The sequence below is a fragment of the Panulirus ornatus genome, chromosome 56 (genome assembly GCF_036320965.1).
Source record: "Panulirus ornatus isolate Po-2019 chromosome 56, ASM3632096v1, whole genome shotgun sequence".
In the NCBI taxonomy this organism is placed as follows: domain Eukaryota; kingdom Metazoa; phylum Arthropoda; class Malacostraca; order Decapoda; family Palinuridae; genus Panulirus; species Panulirus ornatus.
In genome coordinates, this window is record NC_092279.1 from 30,685,700 (window position 1) to 30,703,252 (window position 17,553).

General features: G+C 38.8%; 1 protein-coding gene across 4 annotated transcripts in view; it reads right to left on the reverse strand.

The window, feature by feature from the left end:
• Positions 1-1,334: 1,334 nt before the first annotated feature.
• The window catches only part of LOC139766048 (uncharacterized), a 191,185-nt gene continuing 174,966 nt past the window's right edge, over positions 1,335-17,553 (reverse strand). For 3 of the 4 annotated variants that reach the window (XM_071694191.1, XM_071694189.1, XM_071694192.1), the window contains exon 6: positions 1,335-6,386. In XM_071694191.1, coding sequence (XP_071550292.1) covers positions 6,331-6,386 — 56 coding nt within the window. In that variant the 3' untranslated portion in view covers positions 1,335-6,330. The remainder of the gene's footprint in view (positions 6,387-17,553) is intronic. The other variant, XM_071694190.1, reaches the window with a different exon arrangement.

The window sequence follows — 17,553 nt, forward strand, 5'->3', positions numbered from 1 at the left end:
TTCTCTTGACCTCCTGCCTATTTCTTTCATACATCTCCCACTCATTTGCATTATTTCCCTGCACAAATCATCCAAATGCCCCTCTCTTCTCCTTCACTAATAATCTTCCTTCTTCATCCCACCACTCACTACCCTTTCTAATCTGCCCACCTCCCACGCTTCTCATGCCACAAGCATCTTTTGCGCAAGCCATCACTGCTTCCCTAAATACATCCCATTCCTCCCCCACTCCCCTTACCTTTGTTCTCACCTTTTTCCATTCTGTACTCAGTCTCTCCTGGTACTTCCTCACACAAGTCTCCTTCCCAAGTTCACTTACTCTCACCACTCTCTTCACCCCAACATTCTCTCTTCTTTTCTGAAAACCTCTAGAAATTAGCTACCTTGCTAATGCAGGAAATGGCGAATAGTATGAAAGATATATATATATATATTCCTATGAGTCCACGGGGAAAATGAAACATAGTAATATTTTGATCATGTACAAAATTGTGATCCTTTCCAATATATGTATACATATTTATCCCTGGGATAGGAGTGAAAGAATACTTCCCACGTATTCCCTGCGTGTCGTAGACGGCAACTGAAATGGGAGGGAGTGGGAGGCTGGAAATCCCCTCTCATTTTCTTTAATTTTCTATAAGAGGAACAAAGAAGGGAGCCAAGTGAGGATATTCCCTCAAAGGCTCAGTCCTCTGTTCTTAACGCTACCTTGCTAATGCGGGAAATGGCGAATATCATGAAGAAAAAAATATATATATATATATATATATATATATATATATATATATATATATATACATATATATCGCTACCTCGCAAACGCGGGAGACAGCGACAAAGCAAAAAAAAAAAAAAAATATATATATATATATATATATATATATATATATATATATATATATATATATATATATATATATATATATATATATATATATATATATATATTATCCCTGGGGATAGGGGATTAAGAATAATTCCCACGTATTCCCTGCGTGTCATAGAAGGCAACTAAAAGGGGAGGGAGCGGGGGGCTGGAAATCCTCCCCTCTCGTTTTTTTTTTTAAATTTTCCAAAAGAAGGAACAGAGGGGGCCAGTTGAGGATATTCCAAAAAAGGCCCAGTCCTCTGTTCTTAGCGCTACCTCGCTAATGCGGGAAATGGCGAATAGTTTAAAAGATATATATATATATATATATATATATATATATATATATATATATATATATATATATATATATATATATATATATATATATATATATAATTTACTCAACACCATTTAGACCCTATTAAAATCAGTTGTTCAGAAAGGTGAATAAGTATAAGCATTCCATAGAAGTGACTTCCTATTGTAACTTGATACATTACAACTTGATATCTTAGTCCACACTGCAACTTAATACCTCAGCTCACATTGCATCTTGATCTCTTAGCCTACACTGCAACTTAATAACTTAGTTCATATTATAATGTGACACCTTAGCTCATATATTACATCATCTACTCATAAAAAGTTATCATATGGGTATCACTAAGAAGATAAGTTATTAATTTGTGCTTCAGAGTACATGTCATAGTGTGACAGTATAGGATATGTATGAAACAGTTCACTATAGAGACCATTAGCTTGAACACTGAAGATTGTAGTACATAGGGACACAATGATTAAGTGCTTAAGAGCAGCAAAGGATAAAACATAACACTGAAGAATACATCAGAGATTTGTCATTTACTTGAAAACCTTATGTTTGATAATTTAACTTAATTTCAAGTTTTTTTTTTCCAGGAGTAATCCCACACTTCCTTCACTACTAATTTCACCTAGTGCTATAATGGGAAGCATTGCACTAATACGAACTTAAAACTACTGTAAATATGAACATCCTTTGTCATGATCAACTTGTAGCAATCACTTCCACTCCAATATGAGCCTAGTCAGAGCAAGAAATAAACAGCACACAGACTTAAGATCCTTACTTATACTCAATCACAATAAATACCCTCCTTCTCAATCAATATTTTTCTATCTGATAAATGTTAATAAAGGAAAAGGAGAGCTGAACAGGAAATTCTGGATTTACATATAAGTAATGAAAATATAAGCTCTTTCATTTAAAAGTTAACAAGACATCAACAGCATCCTTTCAGTTTTGGCTTAAAACTAAAACACCTGTTCTAGGTGTTTATCAAACGAATTGAAAAAATGTTATACAGTTTCATATAAAAAAGCATGTAGATTAGCTCTTAAGAGGTATCCAATATCTCTCCTTAAACAAGAAATACTTCAAGTAAATACAGCATCATTATCTGCTATACAAACAAGCATTATGATTTTTTTGTCAATATTATTTCTGTTAATTATAATAAATAATACACTACCAAACCACTGTCACTTTGAGTCACTATATTATAATATGAAATACGGCACACATTAAGTAGTTACCTCGAGTGCTAAAAGTAAGAGAAGCAATGGCAGTGAAATTTACAAAACTTGTCCCCCATCATTATACGATCATAAAGAGATAGTAAAACTAACAATGGCTACAACTCAAAACTTGTTTGTTCATAATTTGGTTAGTGTGAATTTAGTCAAGTGTGATTATTCTCAGCAAATTAAAGTTTCATAAAAAATGAAGAAATAAAACCTTACAAAAATATGACAAAATACTACCATACAAAAACACAATGAAATACAACCTCACAAAAACACACCTGAGAATTAGACTATTTTCAGTGTCTAATCAAAATTCTTTTCATTGGAACTCTAAGTGTCAACACAAATATCCCCAGTTCATATGAAAGCTTAAGTTAAATCTGAGTCAGCTGTTTTTGAGATTCAGCTCCTCATGTGCCAGAATTAGCCAAGGTTAGAATGACCAGGATTATCTGAGATTCAACTGTTCATGTGCTAGAATTAGGTAGGGTAACAACAAAGGAACAGTTTCTATATCAAATTTAAGCTCAGAACACATTTTTCATGTGTGATCTTTACAAAGGAATTATCTATTATGATCTCAGAGATCTAGCAAGTTAAAAAATCTGACTGTGAAGGCACTCATCAATGAATTTAAAAAAATGAACAATGAGCAAGACTTTGGTGACCATCTCAAACCTACAGAGTACATGACCAATCTGAGGTTTTGGTAATGAGCTACATCCCTGAAAGGTTGGCTGAGTAGGGTACATATGCAAGAGCATGCCTTGCCCTTTTTCACACAAGCATATATATTTTTCCAATTTCCTTGGTTATACTGGGAAACTGGTCTACTCTAGGCTGGTTGGTACAGGAATCATGAAGATTTAGTCAACCAGCAGAGAAATAACAATCAAATTAAATAGGTGTTGATAAAACCTTTTCATTCATTAAAACAAAAGCTACCAAATTCACACTACAGCCTTGGTTTACTTGATGTGACTCATCTTCACTAAATACACTGCTAGCATAAAAGCAAACCCTGAATAATGCAAATGATGAATGCATCCACTTATCTCACAATCTATCTGTACCTGGTAGCCTGTTTCCTGCAGTCAACTTAGGGTAGCAGAACATTCTTCCCCCGTGACCTTGTCCACAGCATATATCCATTTGTTCATGTCTTTTGAAGACAAGAGGAAAGTTCCAAATATTTGCTAAATCATTCTGCATATTAGTCTAGCTATCACTTGATAAAGGACAGTTACACATACCTACTACTGCCCTGACTGCAAGAAAAGGCACATGTTTTAACTATGTAATAAATTATTACAAAATTAACATGTATTCAGTCACAGTGTGCAGGATAGCAGAGAAATTGTTTTTCAAATGCCTATGACAAAAAGACCTAGATTCCATTTCATTATAACTGCATTCCAAACTCAAGGACTCAGCAAAATGAGTTTACTCAAATCTATGTGCAACCTCTGACATGTATAAAACGGGAATAAATGTTAAATGGAGATGCAGCATAACTGGGGAGTGTGGATAGTTTCTGAGCTAAATCAATGTACAGCAGGATAGAGTCACACAAAATGGTAAAAACAAAAACTTGCACCTCTTGTCCTTCCCAGTTACACCTTACAAGTAAATCCCCTTACCTCTCTAAAGAAAACCTAATCTCAATGAGGAAAAAAGTTGTTTGTGAGTTTAAAGTGGCAGTAATTAAGGTTTCATCACAAAAACTGTTGTACAGGTGAATAATGATCCTGATATCTGAGTTTTACAGCAATATGCTATGCCGTATTAATAATATTAACCTTATAATGCCTACTGTAACATTTTTGATATATGAAATAAGAGGCTGCAGGTAAAGCTTTCATTTTCTTTTGAGGAACTGAAACTTGCTTCCAATTTGCCAAGATCTATTTCATACTTTGAGAGCTGGCAACTCTTGTCACTGGTTACATCTATTTGTATCATAAGTAAACTGCAACACATCATGCATCATTCTAGTATAATTTCAACAAAATCAAAAGTAATTGGGATTTGGCATTACTCTATAATGTTACATCTTACTCTAATGTAGACCAAAAGACAGCCTATATTTTTTTCACTTATCAAAATTTGGGCATTATAGGGTTAAAATCATTGTCAAAGCATTTGCACTACAGACTATGGAGACTGGATACTGTACACTAAGATCTGCACTACAGATATAGAGATTGGGTACTGTACACGAGATGAAGAGTAAATACAAGACAACCTTGCAAAACTGGAGTTCATAAAATTTGCACCTTCAGAAAACTATAAGTTTGAGAAATTCCATCTAACTATTATCACTATTATCATTACTCCATCCAGAGTTTCTGGTGTCGATCAAATACATACACTCTCTGAAATATTGGGGAAAAAAATCAATTTGTACATTAAGTTGATTGGTCATTTGGAATGAAAGTATCCATTCATACCACTTCCGAAAACAAAATGCACAATGCATCCAATTCCCAACCATATGTCTAATATCCTCATATGGGATAACCCTAATTCCAATAAATTCTCTCCATACAACAATCCGTCTCTTTTGTGGATTACTCCTCCTCCTAACACTTTGTACCTTAAACCTCTACACACAGAAAAGTTTGAAAATAATAAGCATAGGAATTATAACCTATTTACCAAATTAACAAATTACTTCAAAACCAAGTTTCAAAATGGTTACAAAGCTAGTGTTACAAGTAGCTGATGTACAGTAGTCTTAAGACAGGCAGGGAGAATGGGGATCCTCCTGTTACAAAAAAACAAACACTTCCTTTATTCAGAAAGCTTCCAGTCCCATCAACTTCAGTTCTGTGAGGTTGTCTTAGAAATGATCATCAATTTTTGCCAATGGAGAGTGGGTGAAGAAAGCGTGAGTATTTTGGACAGCATACATCATGAGGGAACAGTGATAAGGCAAAGAGAAAACACAAGCCATGTATAAACACATATACAGACATGACTGGTAAGAAGATGAGCAGGGAAGGGAAGGTGATGGTTTTCCATGTAATGGCTGAGACAAACATGACATAGGCAGTGTTGTACATCATGGAAGGAAGAAGTAAGACTACTATGAAGAAAAAATATAAAAACCCTAACAGGAGTGAAAAACATTCCATACTTTTACATATATTTGTTTGAACCTCATATGGAACCTTAAAAATTCTTTTGGGTCTTGAAAATCTTTAGAGAAAAAAAAGCTTAAACATTCATACAAAAAACTTTTTTGGATACTCTGCCTAACAGATATGACACTGTAAAACAAAGCTGTAGAAAACTGAGCCAGTCAAAGGATATATTCCTCCACCAAAAATCAACCTTAGAAATAAGTTTCAGAGAATATACATGATACTAAATAATCAATGCAGTATGCTAACCACATTCCAATCCAATAATTTTTTAAAAGCATCTTACAATAGGAAATTGAAAATGCTTTCAAACAGTAAGAGGCTGAAGAATATAGTTTATCGCATAATTTCCAAAACAATTTAATAGATAAAATTCCATTCCAAGAAAGTTCATATAAACTGTTACTCTTTCAATGCATAAGTAAAATAGCAATAACTGCACACATCTTATTATCCTTGAGTTTTCAAAATTGACGACATTCAATAAAACTATATCAGCAAATAGTCTGTCATTAACAGGATTCTTAAACTTTCAATATTTGCTGATACATATGGCAAAGAATTTCACATCCAATGCTTGTTACCACCAAGGGATATGCACCTTGATTGTTTTGAGATAATCATAAACTTACCTGAAAACATGGTTTCAAAATTCATAAAATTTACAAAAGCTAATTACACATATGTCTCACATAGCAAGTTTATTACCGTATATGGCCTTCAAGTCAGATAAACAAATCACTGTTAGTAGTTTGGGTTGAATGCTGGTTGCTTCTCAGAGTATGAAGGTGGCTGGTCTGCTGTGGAAACACAAGAAAATTATAATACTGTATATGGAAAGTCCCAGTAAAGACTTCATTTGAAAAATAAACAAGAATCTACCAGTATAATACTACACACAAGCATAGAAGGCTCAGACTGGGGTGTCTGAATGTGTGTGGATGTAACCAAGGTGAGAAGACAGGAGAGACAGGTAGTATGTTTGAGGAAAGATACCCGGATGTTCTGGCTCTGAGTGAAATGAAGCTCAAGGGCAAAGGGGAAAAGTGGTTTCGAAAAGTCTTGGGAGTAAAGTCAGGGGTTGGTGAGAGGACAAGAACTAAGGAAGGAGTAGGACTACTCCTGAAGCAGGACTTGTGGGAGTATGTGACAGAGTGTAAGGAAATAAATTCTAGATTGATGTGGGTAAAACTGAAAGTGGATGGAGAGAGATGGGTGATTATTGGTGCTTATGAACCTGGTCATGAGAAAAAAGATCATGAGAGGCAAGTGTTTTGGGAACAGATGAGTGAGTGCATCAGCAGCTTTGATGCACAAGACCAGGTTTTAGTGATGGGTGATTTAAATGCGAAGGTGAGTAATGTGGAAGTTGAGGGTATAATTGGTGTACGTGGGGTATTCAGTGTTGTAACTGGAAATGGTGAAGAGCTTGTGGATTTGTGTGCTGAAAAAAGACTGGTGACTGGGAATACCTGGTTTAAAAAGAGATATATATGTAAGTATATGTATGTGAGTAGGAGAGATGGTCAAAGGGCATTATTGGATTACATGTTAATTGATAGGCATGTAAAAGAGAGACTTTTGGAGCTAAATGTGCTGAGTGGGGCAGCTGGAGGGATGTCTGATCACTATCTTGTGGAGGCAAAGGTGAAGATTTGTAGAGGTTTTCAAAAAAGAAGGGAGAATGTTGGGATGAAGAGAGTGGTGAGAGCAAGTGAGCTTGGAAAGGAAACTTGTGTGAGGAAGTACCAGGAGAGACTGAGTGTAGAATGGCAAAAGGTGAGAGCAAATGGTGTGAGGGGAGTGGGTGAGGAATGGGATGTAGCTGTCATATGTAATGCACCAAAACCACAGCTCCCTATCAACATCCAGGCCCTACAGACCTTTCCATGGTTTACCCCAGACATTTCACATGCCCTAGTTCAGTCCACTGACAGCATGTCGATCAAGGCATACCACATCATTCCTATTCACTCTATTCTCTGCACGCCTCTCACCCTCCTGTATGTTCAGACTCCAATAGCTCAAAATCTTTTTCACACCATCCTTCCCCCTCCAATTTGGTCTCCTGCTTCTCCTTGTTCTCTCCACCTCTGACATGTATATCCTCTTTGTTAATCTTTCCTCACTCACTCTCTCCATATGTTCAGACCATTTCAACACACCTTCTTCTGCTCTCTCAACCACATTCTCTTTATTTCCACACATCTCTCTTGTCCTTTCATTACTTACTCGATCAAACCACCTCACACCACATACAGTCATCAAACATTTCATTTCCAACACATCCACCTTCCTCTGTACAACCCTATCAATAGCCAATGCCTTGTACCCACATAATATTGTTGGAACTAGTATTCCTTCAAACATACCCATTTTTGCTCAGATATTGTTCTCTCTTTCCACACATTGTTCATCGCCCCAGAACCTTCACCCCCTCCCCCTGTGACTCACTTCTGCTTCCATGGTTCCATTCGCTACTATGTACATTCCCAGATATATAAAACACTTCACTTCCTCCAATTTTTCTCCATTCAAACTTCTTCTTTCATAGTAGATCTCGTTTCCTGCATTAGTGTGGTAGCACCAAGAACAGACGAAGAAAGGCCACATCTACTCTTTCTTTCAAACTTGTTCACTGTTTCCCAGGTTAGAGAAGTAATGCCAGGAACAGATGAAGAGAGGCTGCATTCACTCACATCAATTCTCTTGCTGTCTTGTGTACACCACGGCAGCAAAGTCACAGCTCTAAATGAGAGGGAGTGAGTATTTTGATGGCTTGTTAAATGTGTTAAAAAATAGTATGGGAGCTATGGGATGTTTTGGATGTGGAGCTATGCAAAGTGGGAGAGTCATGGAAAGTGGTTTGGTGAAAGTCTTGCACACAATAAAATGCAGCAGAGTGGCTGGAGTGGTTAGGAGCGCTGCTGAATTTCTTAAGAAAGGGAAAGATGGTGCTGCTGATTGGATAGTTAGGATTTTCAATGTACATATGGCTCATGGTGAGGCACTTGAGGATCAGAAGGATCCTTGTACAGCACCAGTGTATAAAGATAAGAAGGACAAGAGTAAATATTCAGAGATACAAGTTTGTTGAATGCACCACGAAAGCTGCATGAGAGTGGCGACTGAGAGGGTGGTGGTAAAAACACAGTTTCAGATTGGGTAGGAACATTGTGGCTTTGGAGTGACAGAGGATGTGTGAATCAGGTGCTTGCTCTGAAGAATGTGTGGATGAAATACTTGGGGAAAAAGAGGGACTTGTATATGGCATTTATGGATATGGGAAAAATGTATGACAGGATTAACAGATACTCTGTGAAAGGTATTGCAAATATGTAGTGAGGGAGGAAAGCCGCTAAAAGCAGTGAGGAGTCATCGTCAAGAGATTAAGACGTGTGCAAGCAGAAAGAGAGGAAGATGAGTGGTTCCAGGTGACAGGGTCTGCGGATGGGGTGTGTGGTGTCACCATGGCTGCTTAATTTGTTTTAGGATGGGGTATTGAGGGATGTTAACACATGGGTTTTGGAGGGTGGAGCAGGTAAGCAATCTGGAGTTGGGGGAACCTGGAAGGATAGTTTTTGTTTGATAATGACATGGAGCTGGCAACAAATTCAATTTAGAAATTGCAGAAGTTGGTGTCTGAGTTTGGGAAAGTGCACAAATGGAAAAGTTGAGGATGTTAGTGAATAAAAGCAAGATTATTATGCTTGGCAATGGAGAGTGACAGGTAAGTTGGAGTGTGAGTTTTGATAGGGAGGAAGTGGAGTGTATCAGATACCACGGTAGTGGATATGAGAGCAAATGGAACCATGGAAGCTAAAGTGAGCTATAGGGTGGGTGAGGGAGGAAAAGGTCCTGGGCACATTCAGGAATGTGTGGAAAGAGTGGTTACTGTACTTAACCCTTCCTTTTCTTGTTTTTTCAATGTTCCAAAAATTATGAATTTTCTTAATGCAGTTTTGAAATGTGTAGACAGAAAAAAGGAAAACACAGCATACTTTTCTCTAAAATGTTAATATCTTAGAAAAATTACATAATGAAATACAAAGTTATTACGTGTTCAAGCTATCTCTATGAATAAAAGAAATAATTGTAAAAAATAGAAAATGAAAATTTATGAACTTCAGATTGCAGAAGACATCAGAAATGACAATGAAAAATAATAACCTACAATAGATATGCATAAATCCTATTGTTTTGTTACTTTTCACAGAGTACCTTTATTACTTCCAATATCCTGCGATGCTGATGTAAACCTTTGCTATATTACTTTCATTATCCCAAGATTCTGCTGTCAACATTTGTATCATTACTTCCATTATCTCATAATGCTGCTGCCAACCTTTACTTTATAACTTCATTATCCCGTGATGCTGCTGTCAACCTTTTCATTATTATTTTCATTATCCCATAATGCTACTATCAACCCTTCTTTCACAAACCTCCTTGCCCCTCCAACTGTCATGTCAGAAAGTTTATTACTGTATATAGGAAACTTAAAATTACTGCTACATATTCTGACGTTAAGCATTTTCATAACTGACAGTGTTATTATCAGCACAGAATATGGTTGGGTAGGTGCAATAAGAGGAAAAGATAACTTTACTGCGGTCAATTCCATAGCATCAGCTGGAGTATCTTAGACAGTGCTTGTAGAATGTTGAGGTATTTTCTTTATTATGTCAGTATAGTCATCACTGTCACACTCATTATCACTCAGCATACTGAGGGTGAAAAAATAATAGAAAGGCAAAAATAAACCACACATCTGCACCTCCTCTAAGAGGGGAGGAATGCTATTTCATGTGTGTCGGGGTGGCGACAGGGATGGATGAAGGCAGCAAGGATGAATATGTACATGTGTATATATGTATATCTGTGTATGTATATGTATGTATACATTGAAATGCAAAGGTATGTATCTGTGCGTGTGTGGGCGTTTATGCGTATCCATGTGTATGTGGGTGGGTTGGGCCATTCTTTCGTCTGTTTCCTTGTGCTACCTCACTTACACAGGAGATGGCAATTCAGTATAATAAAAAATAATTCATCTGCATGACAACCCAATTTGGAGCTTTTCTCCTCATTAGATGAATCATTTTCATTTGTGTGTCTGCAATACTCATCATCATTAACATGTCATCACTCAAGATAATGGCATTCAAAAAAAGCCAAAAAATGAGTGAAAATAAGGCACACACTAGCACCTTCCCTGAGACCCACCTCACCATGCTGCTATCTGCAGATGCAAAAAAGTGCTTGTAATGACATCTATTGACAGAAATGGCACCTACTATGCTTCTGTCACCTGGAAATTACAGAAAACATTTCTGGAACCCTACAAGAGTTACATAAGGATAATTTTTAGAACAAAATTGAACTGCATTACTTTGGGATGATAATTATTTACACAAAAGCTGAAGCTGAGCCTGCCTATACACAGGATAGTATGGGAAAGGGTTAAGGGCAGAGATGAATGTGTTAGATAGTATAGTAGTCCCATCGGTGTTGTATGGATGCGAGGCACGGACCTCAGATAAAAATATGAAGAGGGCACATGTGATGGAAATGAAATATCTGAGGATAATATGCAGTGTGAGGAAGGCTGATCAAATAAGGAATGACAGAGTAAGAGGAATATGTATGAGAGACCTGAAGTGTCCTGAAATGGTTTGGACACAAGGAGAGGATGATTAAGAGGGCATACACATCTGAAGTGGAGAGAACAAGGAAAAGGGGAAACCATGTTGGAGGTAGAAGATTAAAGTTACGAGATGTTTTACAGGTTAGGCCTGAACATTCAGGAAGGTGTGAGGTGTACAAGAGATAGACTGAATTGGAACTATATGATGTAATGGTTAATGTTGCTGACAGACACATTCATGGGCCAACCAGGGCCAAATGCATAGGTTCATATCGTGGTTGCAGAATTCTGTCAAAAGCAACCCAAGCAGTTCATCCACCCCTAGGAGATGGTTGATAATTAAATTATGGGTACCTCTCTTATGCTAGGGTATGGATATATAAATATACACACACACACACATTTTTTCTTTTTCTTTCATATTATTTGCCATTTCCCGCGTTAGCGAGGTAGCGTTAAGAACAGAGGACTGGACCTTTGAGGGAATATCCTCACCTGGCCCCCTTCTCTGTTCCTTCTTTTGGAAAATAATAAGAAAAAAGAATGAGAGGGAAGGATTTCCAGCCCCCCGCTCCCTTCCCTTTTAGTTGCCTTCTACGGCAAGCAGGGAATACGTGGGAAGTACTCTTTCTCCACTATCCCCAGGGATAGGCGTGGGCTATAGATACAGTTGTGCGGAGGAGGGTGGATGTGTTGGAAGTGAGACGTTTGACAATATATGGTGTGAGGTGGTTTGATTGAGTAAGTAATGAAAGGGTAAGAGAGATGTATGGTAATAAAAAGAGAGTGGTTGAGAGAGCAGAAGAGGGTGTTTTGAAATGGTTTGGTCACATGGAGAGAATGAGTGAGGTAAGATTGACAAAAAGGATATATGTGTCAGAGGTGTAGGGAACGAGGAGAAGTGGGAGACCAAATTGAAGGTGGAAAGATGGAATGAAAAAGATTTTGAGCGATCAGGGCCTGAGCATGCAGGAGGGTGAGAGGCGTGCAAGGAATAGAGTGAATTGGAACGATGTGGTATACCGGGGTCGACGTGCTGTCAATGGATTGAACCAGGGCATGTGAAGTGTCTAGGGTAAACCATGGAAAGTTTTGTGCGGCCTGGATGTGGAAAGGGAGCTGTGGTTTCGGTGCATTATACATGACAGCTAGAGACTGAGTGTGAACGAATGTGGCCTTTCTTTTCTTTGACTAGCGCTACCTCACGCGCATGTGGGGGGAGGGGGTTGTCATTTCATGTGTGGCTGGGTGGCAATGGGAATGAATAAAGGCTGCAAGTATGAATTATGTAAATGTGTATGAATGTATATGTCTGTGTATGTATATATATATATATATGTATATGTTGAGATGTATAGGTATGTATATTTGCGTGTGTGGCCGTGTATGTATATACATGTGTATGTGGGTGGGTTGGGCCATTCTTTTGTGTGTTTCCTTGTGCTACCTCACTGACGCGGGAGACAGTGACAAAGTATAAAAAATAAAAAATATATTTATTCATTGACTTGTCCCTCATGATTCACTTTGTCGCTGTCTCCCGCGTTAGCAAGGTAGCGCAAGGAAACAGACGAAAGAATGGCCCAACCCACCCACATACACATGTATATACATACATGTCCACACACGCAAATATACATACCTATACATCTCAACGTATACATATATATATAAACACACAGACATATACATATATACACATGTACATAATTCATACTGTCTGCCTTTATTCATTCCCATCGCTACCCCGCCACACATGGAATAACAACACCCTCCCCCCAAATGTGCGCGAGGTAGCGCTAAGAAAAGACAACAAAGGCCACATTCGTTCACACTCAGTCACTAGCTGTCATGTATAATGCACTGAAACCACAGCTCCCTTTCCACATCCAGGCCCCAAAGAACTTTCGATGATTTACCCCAGACGCTTCACACGCGCTGGTTCAATCCACTGACGCACGGTGACCCCGGTATACAACATGGTTCCAATTCACTCTATTCCTTGCACGCCTTTTACCCTTCTGCATGTTCAGGCCCCGATTACTCAAAATCTTTTTCACTCCATCTTTCCACCTCCAATTTGGTCTCTCACTTCTCCTCATTCCCTCCACCTCTAACACATATATCCTCTTTGTCAATCTTTCCTCACTCATTCTCTCCATGTGACCAAACCATTTCAATACACCCTCTTCTGCTCTCTCAACCACACTCTTATTACCACACATCTCTCTTACCCTATTATTGTTTACTTGATCAACCACCTCACACCACATATTGTCCTCAAACATCTCATTTCCAGCACATCCACCCTCCTCCGCACAACTCTATCTATAGCCCATGCCTTGCAACCATATAACATTGTTGGAACCACTATTCCTTCATGCATACCCATTTTTGCTTTCCGAGATAATGTTCTTGACTTCCACACATTTTTCAATGCTCCCAGAACTTTTGCCCCCTCCCCCACCCTATGATTCACTTCCGCTTCCATGCTTCCATCCATTGCTAAATCCAATCCCAAATATCTAAAACACTTCACTTCCTCCAGTTTTTCTCCATTCAAACTTACCTCCTAATTGACTTGTCCCTCAACCCTAGTGTACCTAATAACCTTGCTCTTATTCACATTTACTTTCAGCTTTCTTCTTTCACACACTTTACCAAATTCAGTCACCAGCTTCTGCAGTTTCTCACCTGAATCAGCCACCAGCACTCTGTATCATCAGCGAACATAAACTGATTCACTTCCCAAGGCCTCTCATTACAAATTAAACAACCATGGAGACATCACGCACCCCTGCCACAAACCTACATTCACTGAGAACCAATCACTTTCCTCTCTTCCTACACATACACATGCCTTACATCCTCGATAAAAACTTTTCACTGCTTCTAACAACTTGCCTCCCACATCATATATTCTTAATACCCTCCACAGAGCATCTCTATCAACTCTATCATATGCCTTCTCCAGATCCATAAATTGTATATACAAATCCAGTTGTCTTTCTAAGTATTTCTCACATACATTCTTGAAAGCAAACACCTGATCCACACATCCTTTACCACTTCTGAAATCACACTGCTCTTCCCCAATCTGATGCTCTGTACATGCCTTCACCCTCTCAATCAATACTCTCCCATATAATTTCCCAGGAATACTCAACAAACTTATACCTCTGTAATTTGAGCACTCACCTTTGTCCCCTTTGCCTTTGTACAATGGCACTATGCAAGTGTTCTGCCAATCCTCAGGCACCTCACCATGAATCATACATACATTAAATAACCTTACCAACCAGTCAACAATGCAGTCACCCCCTTTTTTAATAAATTCCACTGCAATGCCATCCAAACCTGCTGCCTTGCCGGCTTTCATCTTCCGCAGAGCTTTTACTACCTCTTCTCCATTAACTAAATCGTCCTCCCTAACCCTCTTACTTTGCACACCACCTCGATCAAAACACCCTATATCTGCCACTCTATCATCAAACGCACACACACACACACACACATATATATATATATATATATATATATATATATATATATATATATATATATATATATATATATAAATATATATATATATATTTTGCTTTGTCGCTGTCTCCCACGTTTACGAGGTAGCGCAAGGAAACAGATGAAAGAAATGGCCCAACCCACCCCCATAGACATGTATATACATACATGTCTACACATGCAAATATACATACCTACACAGCTTTCCGTGGTTTACCCCAGATGCTTCACATGCCTTGATTCAATCCACTGACAGCACGTCAACCCCGGTATACCACATCGATCCAATTCACTCTATTCCTTGCCCTCCTTTCACCCTCCTGCATGTTCAGGCCCCGATCACACAAAATCTTTTTCACTCCATCTTTCCACCTCCAATTTGGTCTCCCACTTCTCGTTCCCTCCACCTCCGACACATATATCCTCTTGGTCAATCTTTCCTCACTCATTCTCTCCATGTGCCCAAACCATTTCAAAACACCCTCTTCTGCTCCCTCAACCACGCTCTTTTTATTTCCACACATCTCTCTTACCCTTACGTTACTTACTCGATCAAACCACCTCACACCACACATTGTCCTCAAACATCTCATTTCCAGCACATCCACCCTCCTGCGCACAACTCTATCCATAGCCCATGCCTCACAACCATAAAACATGGTTGGAACCACTATTCCTTCAAACATACCCATTTTTGCTTTCCGAGATAATGTTCTCGACTTCCACACATTCTTCAAGGCTCCCAGGATTTTCGCCCCCTCCCCCACCCTATGATCCACTTCCGCTTCCATGGTTCCATCTGCTGTCAGATCCACTCCCAGATATCTAAAACACTTTACTTCCTCCAGTTTTTCTCCATTCAAACTTACCTCCCAATTGACTTGACCCTCAACCCCACTGTAACTAATAACCTTGCTCTTATTCACATTTACTCTTAACTTTCTTCTTTCACACACTTTACCAAACTCAGTCACTAGCTTCTGCAGTTTCTCACATGAATCAGCCAACAGCGCTGTATCATCAGCGAACAACAACTGACTCACTTCCCAAGCTCTCTCATCCACAACAGACTTCATACTTGCCCCTCTTTCCAAAACTCTTGCATTCACCTCCCTAACAACCCCATCCATAAACAAATTAAACAACCATGGAGACATCACACACCCCTGCCGCAAACCTACATTCACTGAGAACCAATCACTTTTCTCTCTTCCTACACGTACACATGCCTTACATTCGCGATAAAAACTTTTCACTGCTTCTAACAACTTGCCTCCCACACCATATATTCTTAATACCTTCCACAGAGCATCTCTATCAACTCTATCATATGCCTTCTCCAGATCCATAAATGCTACATACAAATCCATTTGCTTTTCTAAGTATTTCTCATATACATTCTTCAAAGCAAACACCTGATCCACACATCCTCTACCACTTCTGAAACCACACTGCTCTTCCCCAATTTGATGCTCTGTACATGCCTTCACCCTCTCAATCAATACCCTCCCATATAATTTACCAGGAATACTCAACAAACTTAAACCTCTGAAATTTGAGCACTCACTCTTATCCCCTTTGCCTTTGTACAATGGCACTATGCACGCATTCTGCCAATCCTCAGGCACCTCACCATGAGTCATACATACATTAAATAACCTTACCAACCAGTCAATAATACAGTCACCCCCTTTTTCAATAAATTCCACTGCAATACCATCCAAACCTGCTGCCTTGGCAGCTTTCATCTTCTGCAAAGCTTTTACTACCTCTTCTCTGTTTACCAAATCATTTTCCCTAACTCTCTCACTTTGCAAGCCACCTCGACCAAAACACCCTATATCTGCCACTCTATTATCAAACACATTCAACAAACCTTCAAAATACTCACTCCATCTCCTTCTCACATCATCACTACTTGTTATCACCTCCCCATTTGCGCCCTTCACTGAAGTTCCCATTTGCTCCCTTGTCTTACGCACTTTATTTACCTCCTTCCAGAACATCTTTTTATTCTCCCTAAAATTTAATGATACTCTCTCACCCCAACTCTCATTTTATACATCTCCCACTCAATTGCATTTTTTCCCTGCAAAAATCGTCCAAATGGCTCTCTCCTCTCTTTCACTAATAATCTTACTTCTTCATCCCACCACTTATTACCCTTTCTAATCAACCCACCTCCCACTCTTCTCATGCCACAAGCATCTTTTGCGCAATCCATCACTGATTCCCTAAATACATCCCGTACCTCCCCCACTCCCATTACTTCCATTGTTCTCACCTTTTTCCATTCTGTACTCAGTCTCTCCTGGTACTTCCTCACACAAGTCTCCTTCCCAAGCTCACTTACTCTCACCACCCTCTTCACCCCAACATTCACTCTTCTTTTCTGAAAACCCATACAAATCTTCACCTTAGCCTCCACAAGATAATGATCAGACATCCCTCTAGTTGCACCTCTCAGCACATTAACATCCAAAAGTCTCTCTTTCGCGCGCCTGTCATTTAACACTTGATCCAATAACGCTCTCTGGCTATCTCTCCTACTTACATATGTATACTTATGTATATCTCGCTTTTTAAACCAGGTATTCCCAATCACCAGTCCTTTTTCAGCACATAAATCTACAAGCTCTTCACCATTTCCATTTACAACACTGAACACCCCATGTATACCAATTATTCCCTCAACTGCCACATTACTCACCTTTGCATTCAAATCACCCATCACTATAACCTGGTCTCGTGCATCAAAACCACTAACACACTCATTCAGCTGCTCCCAAAACACTTGC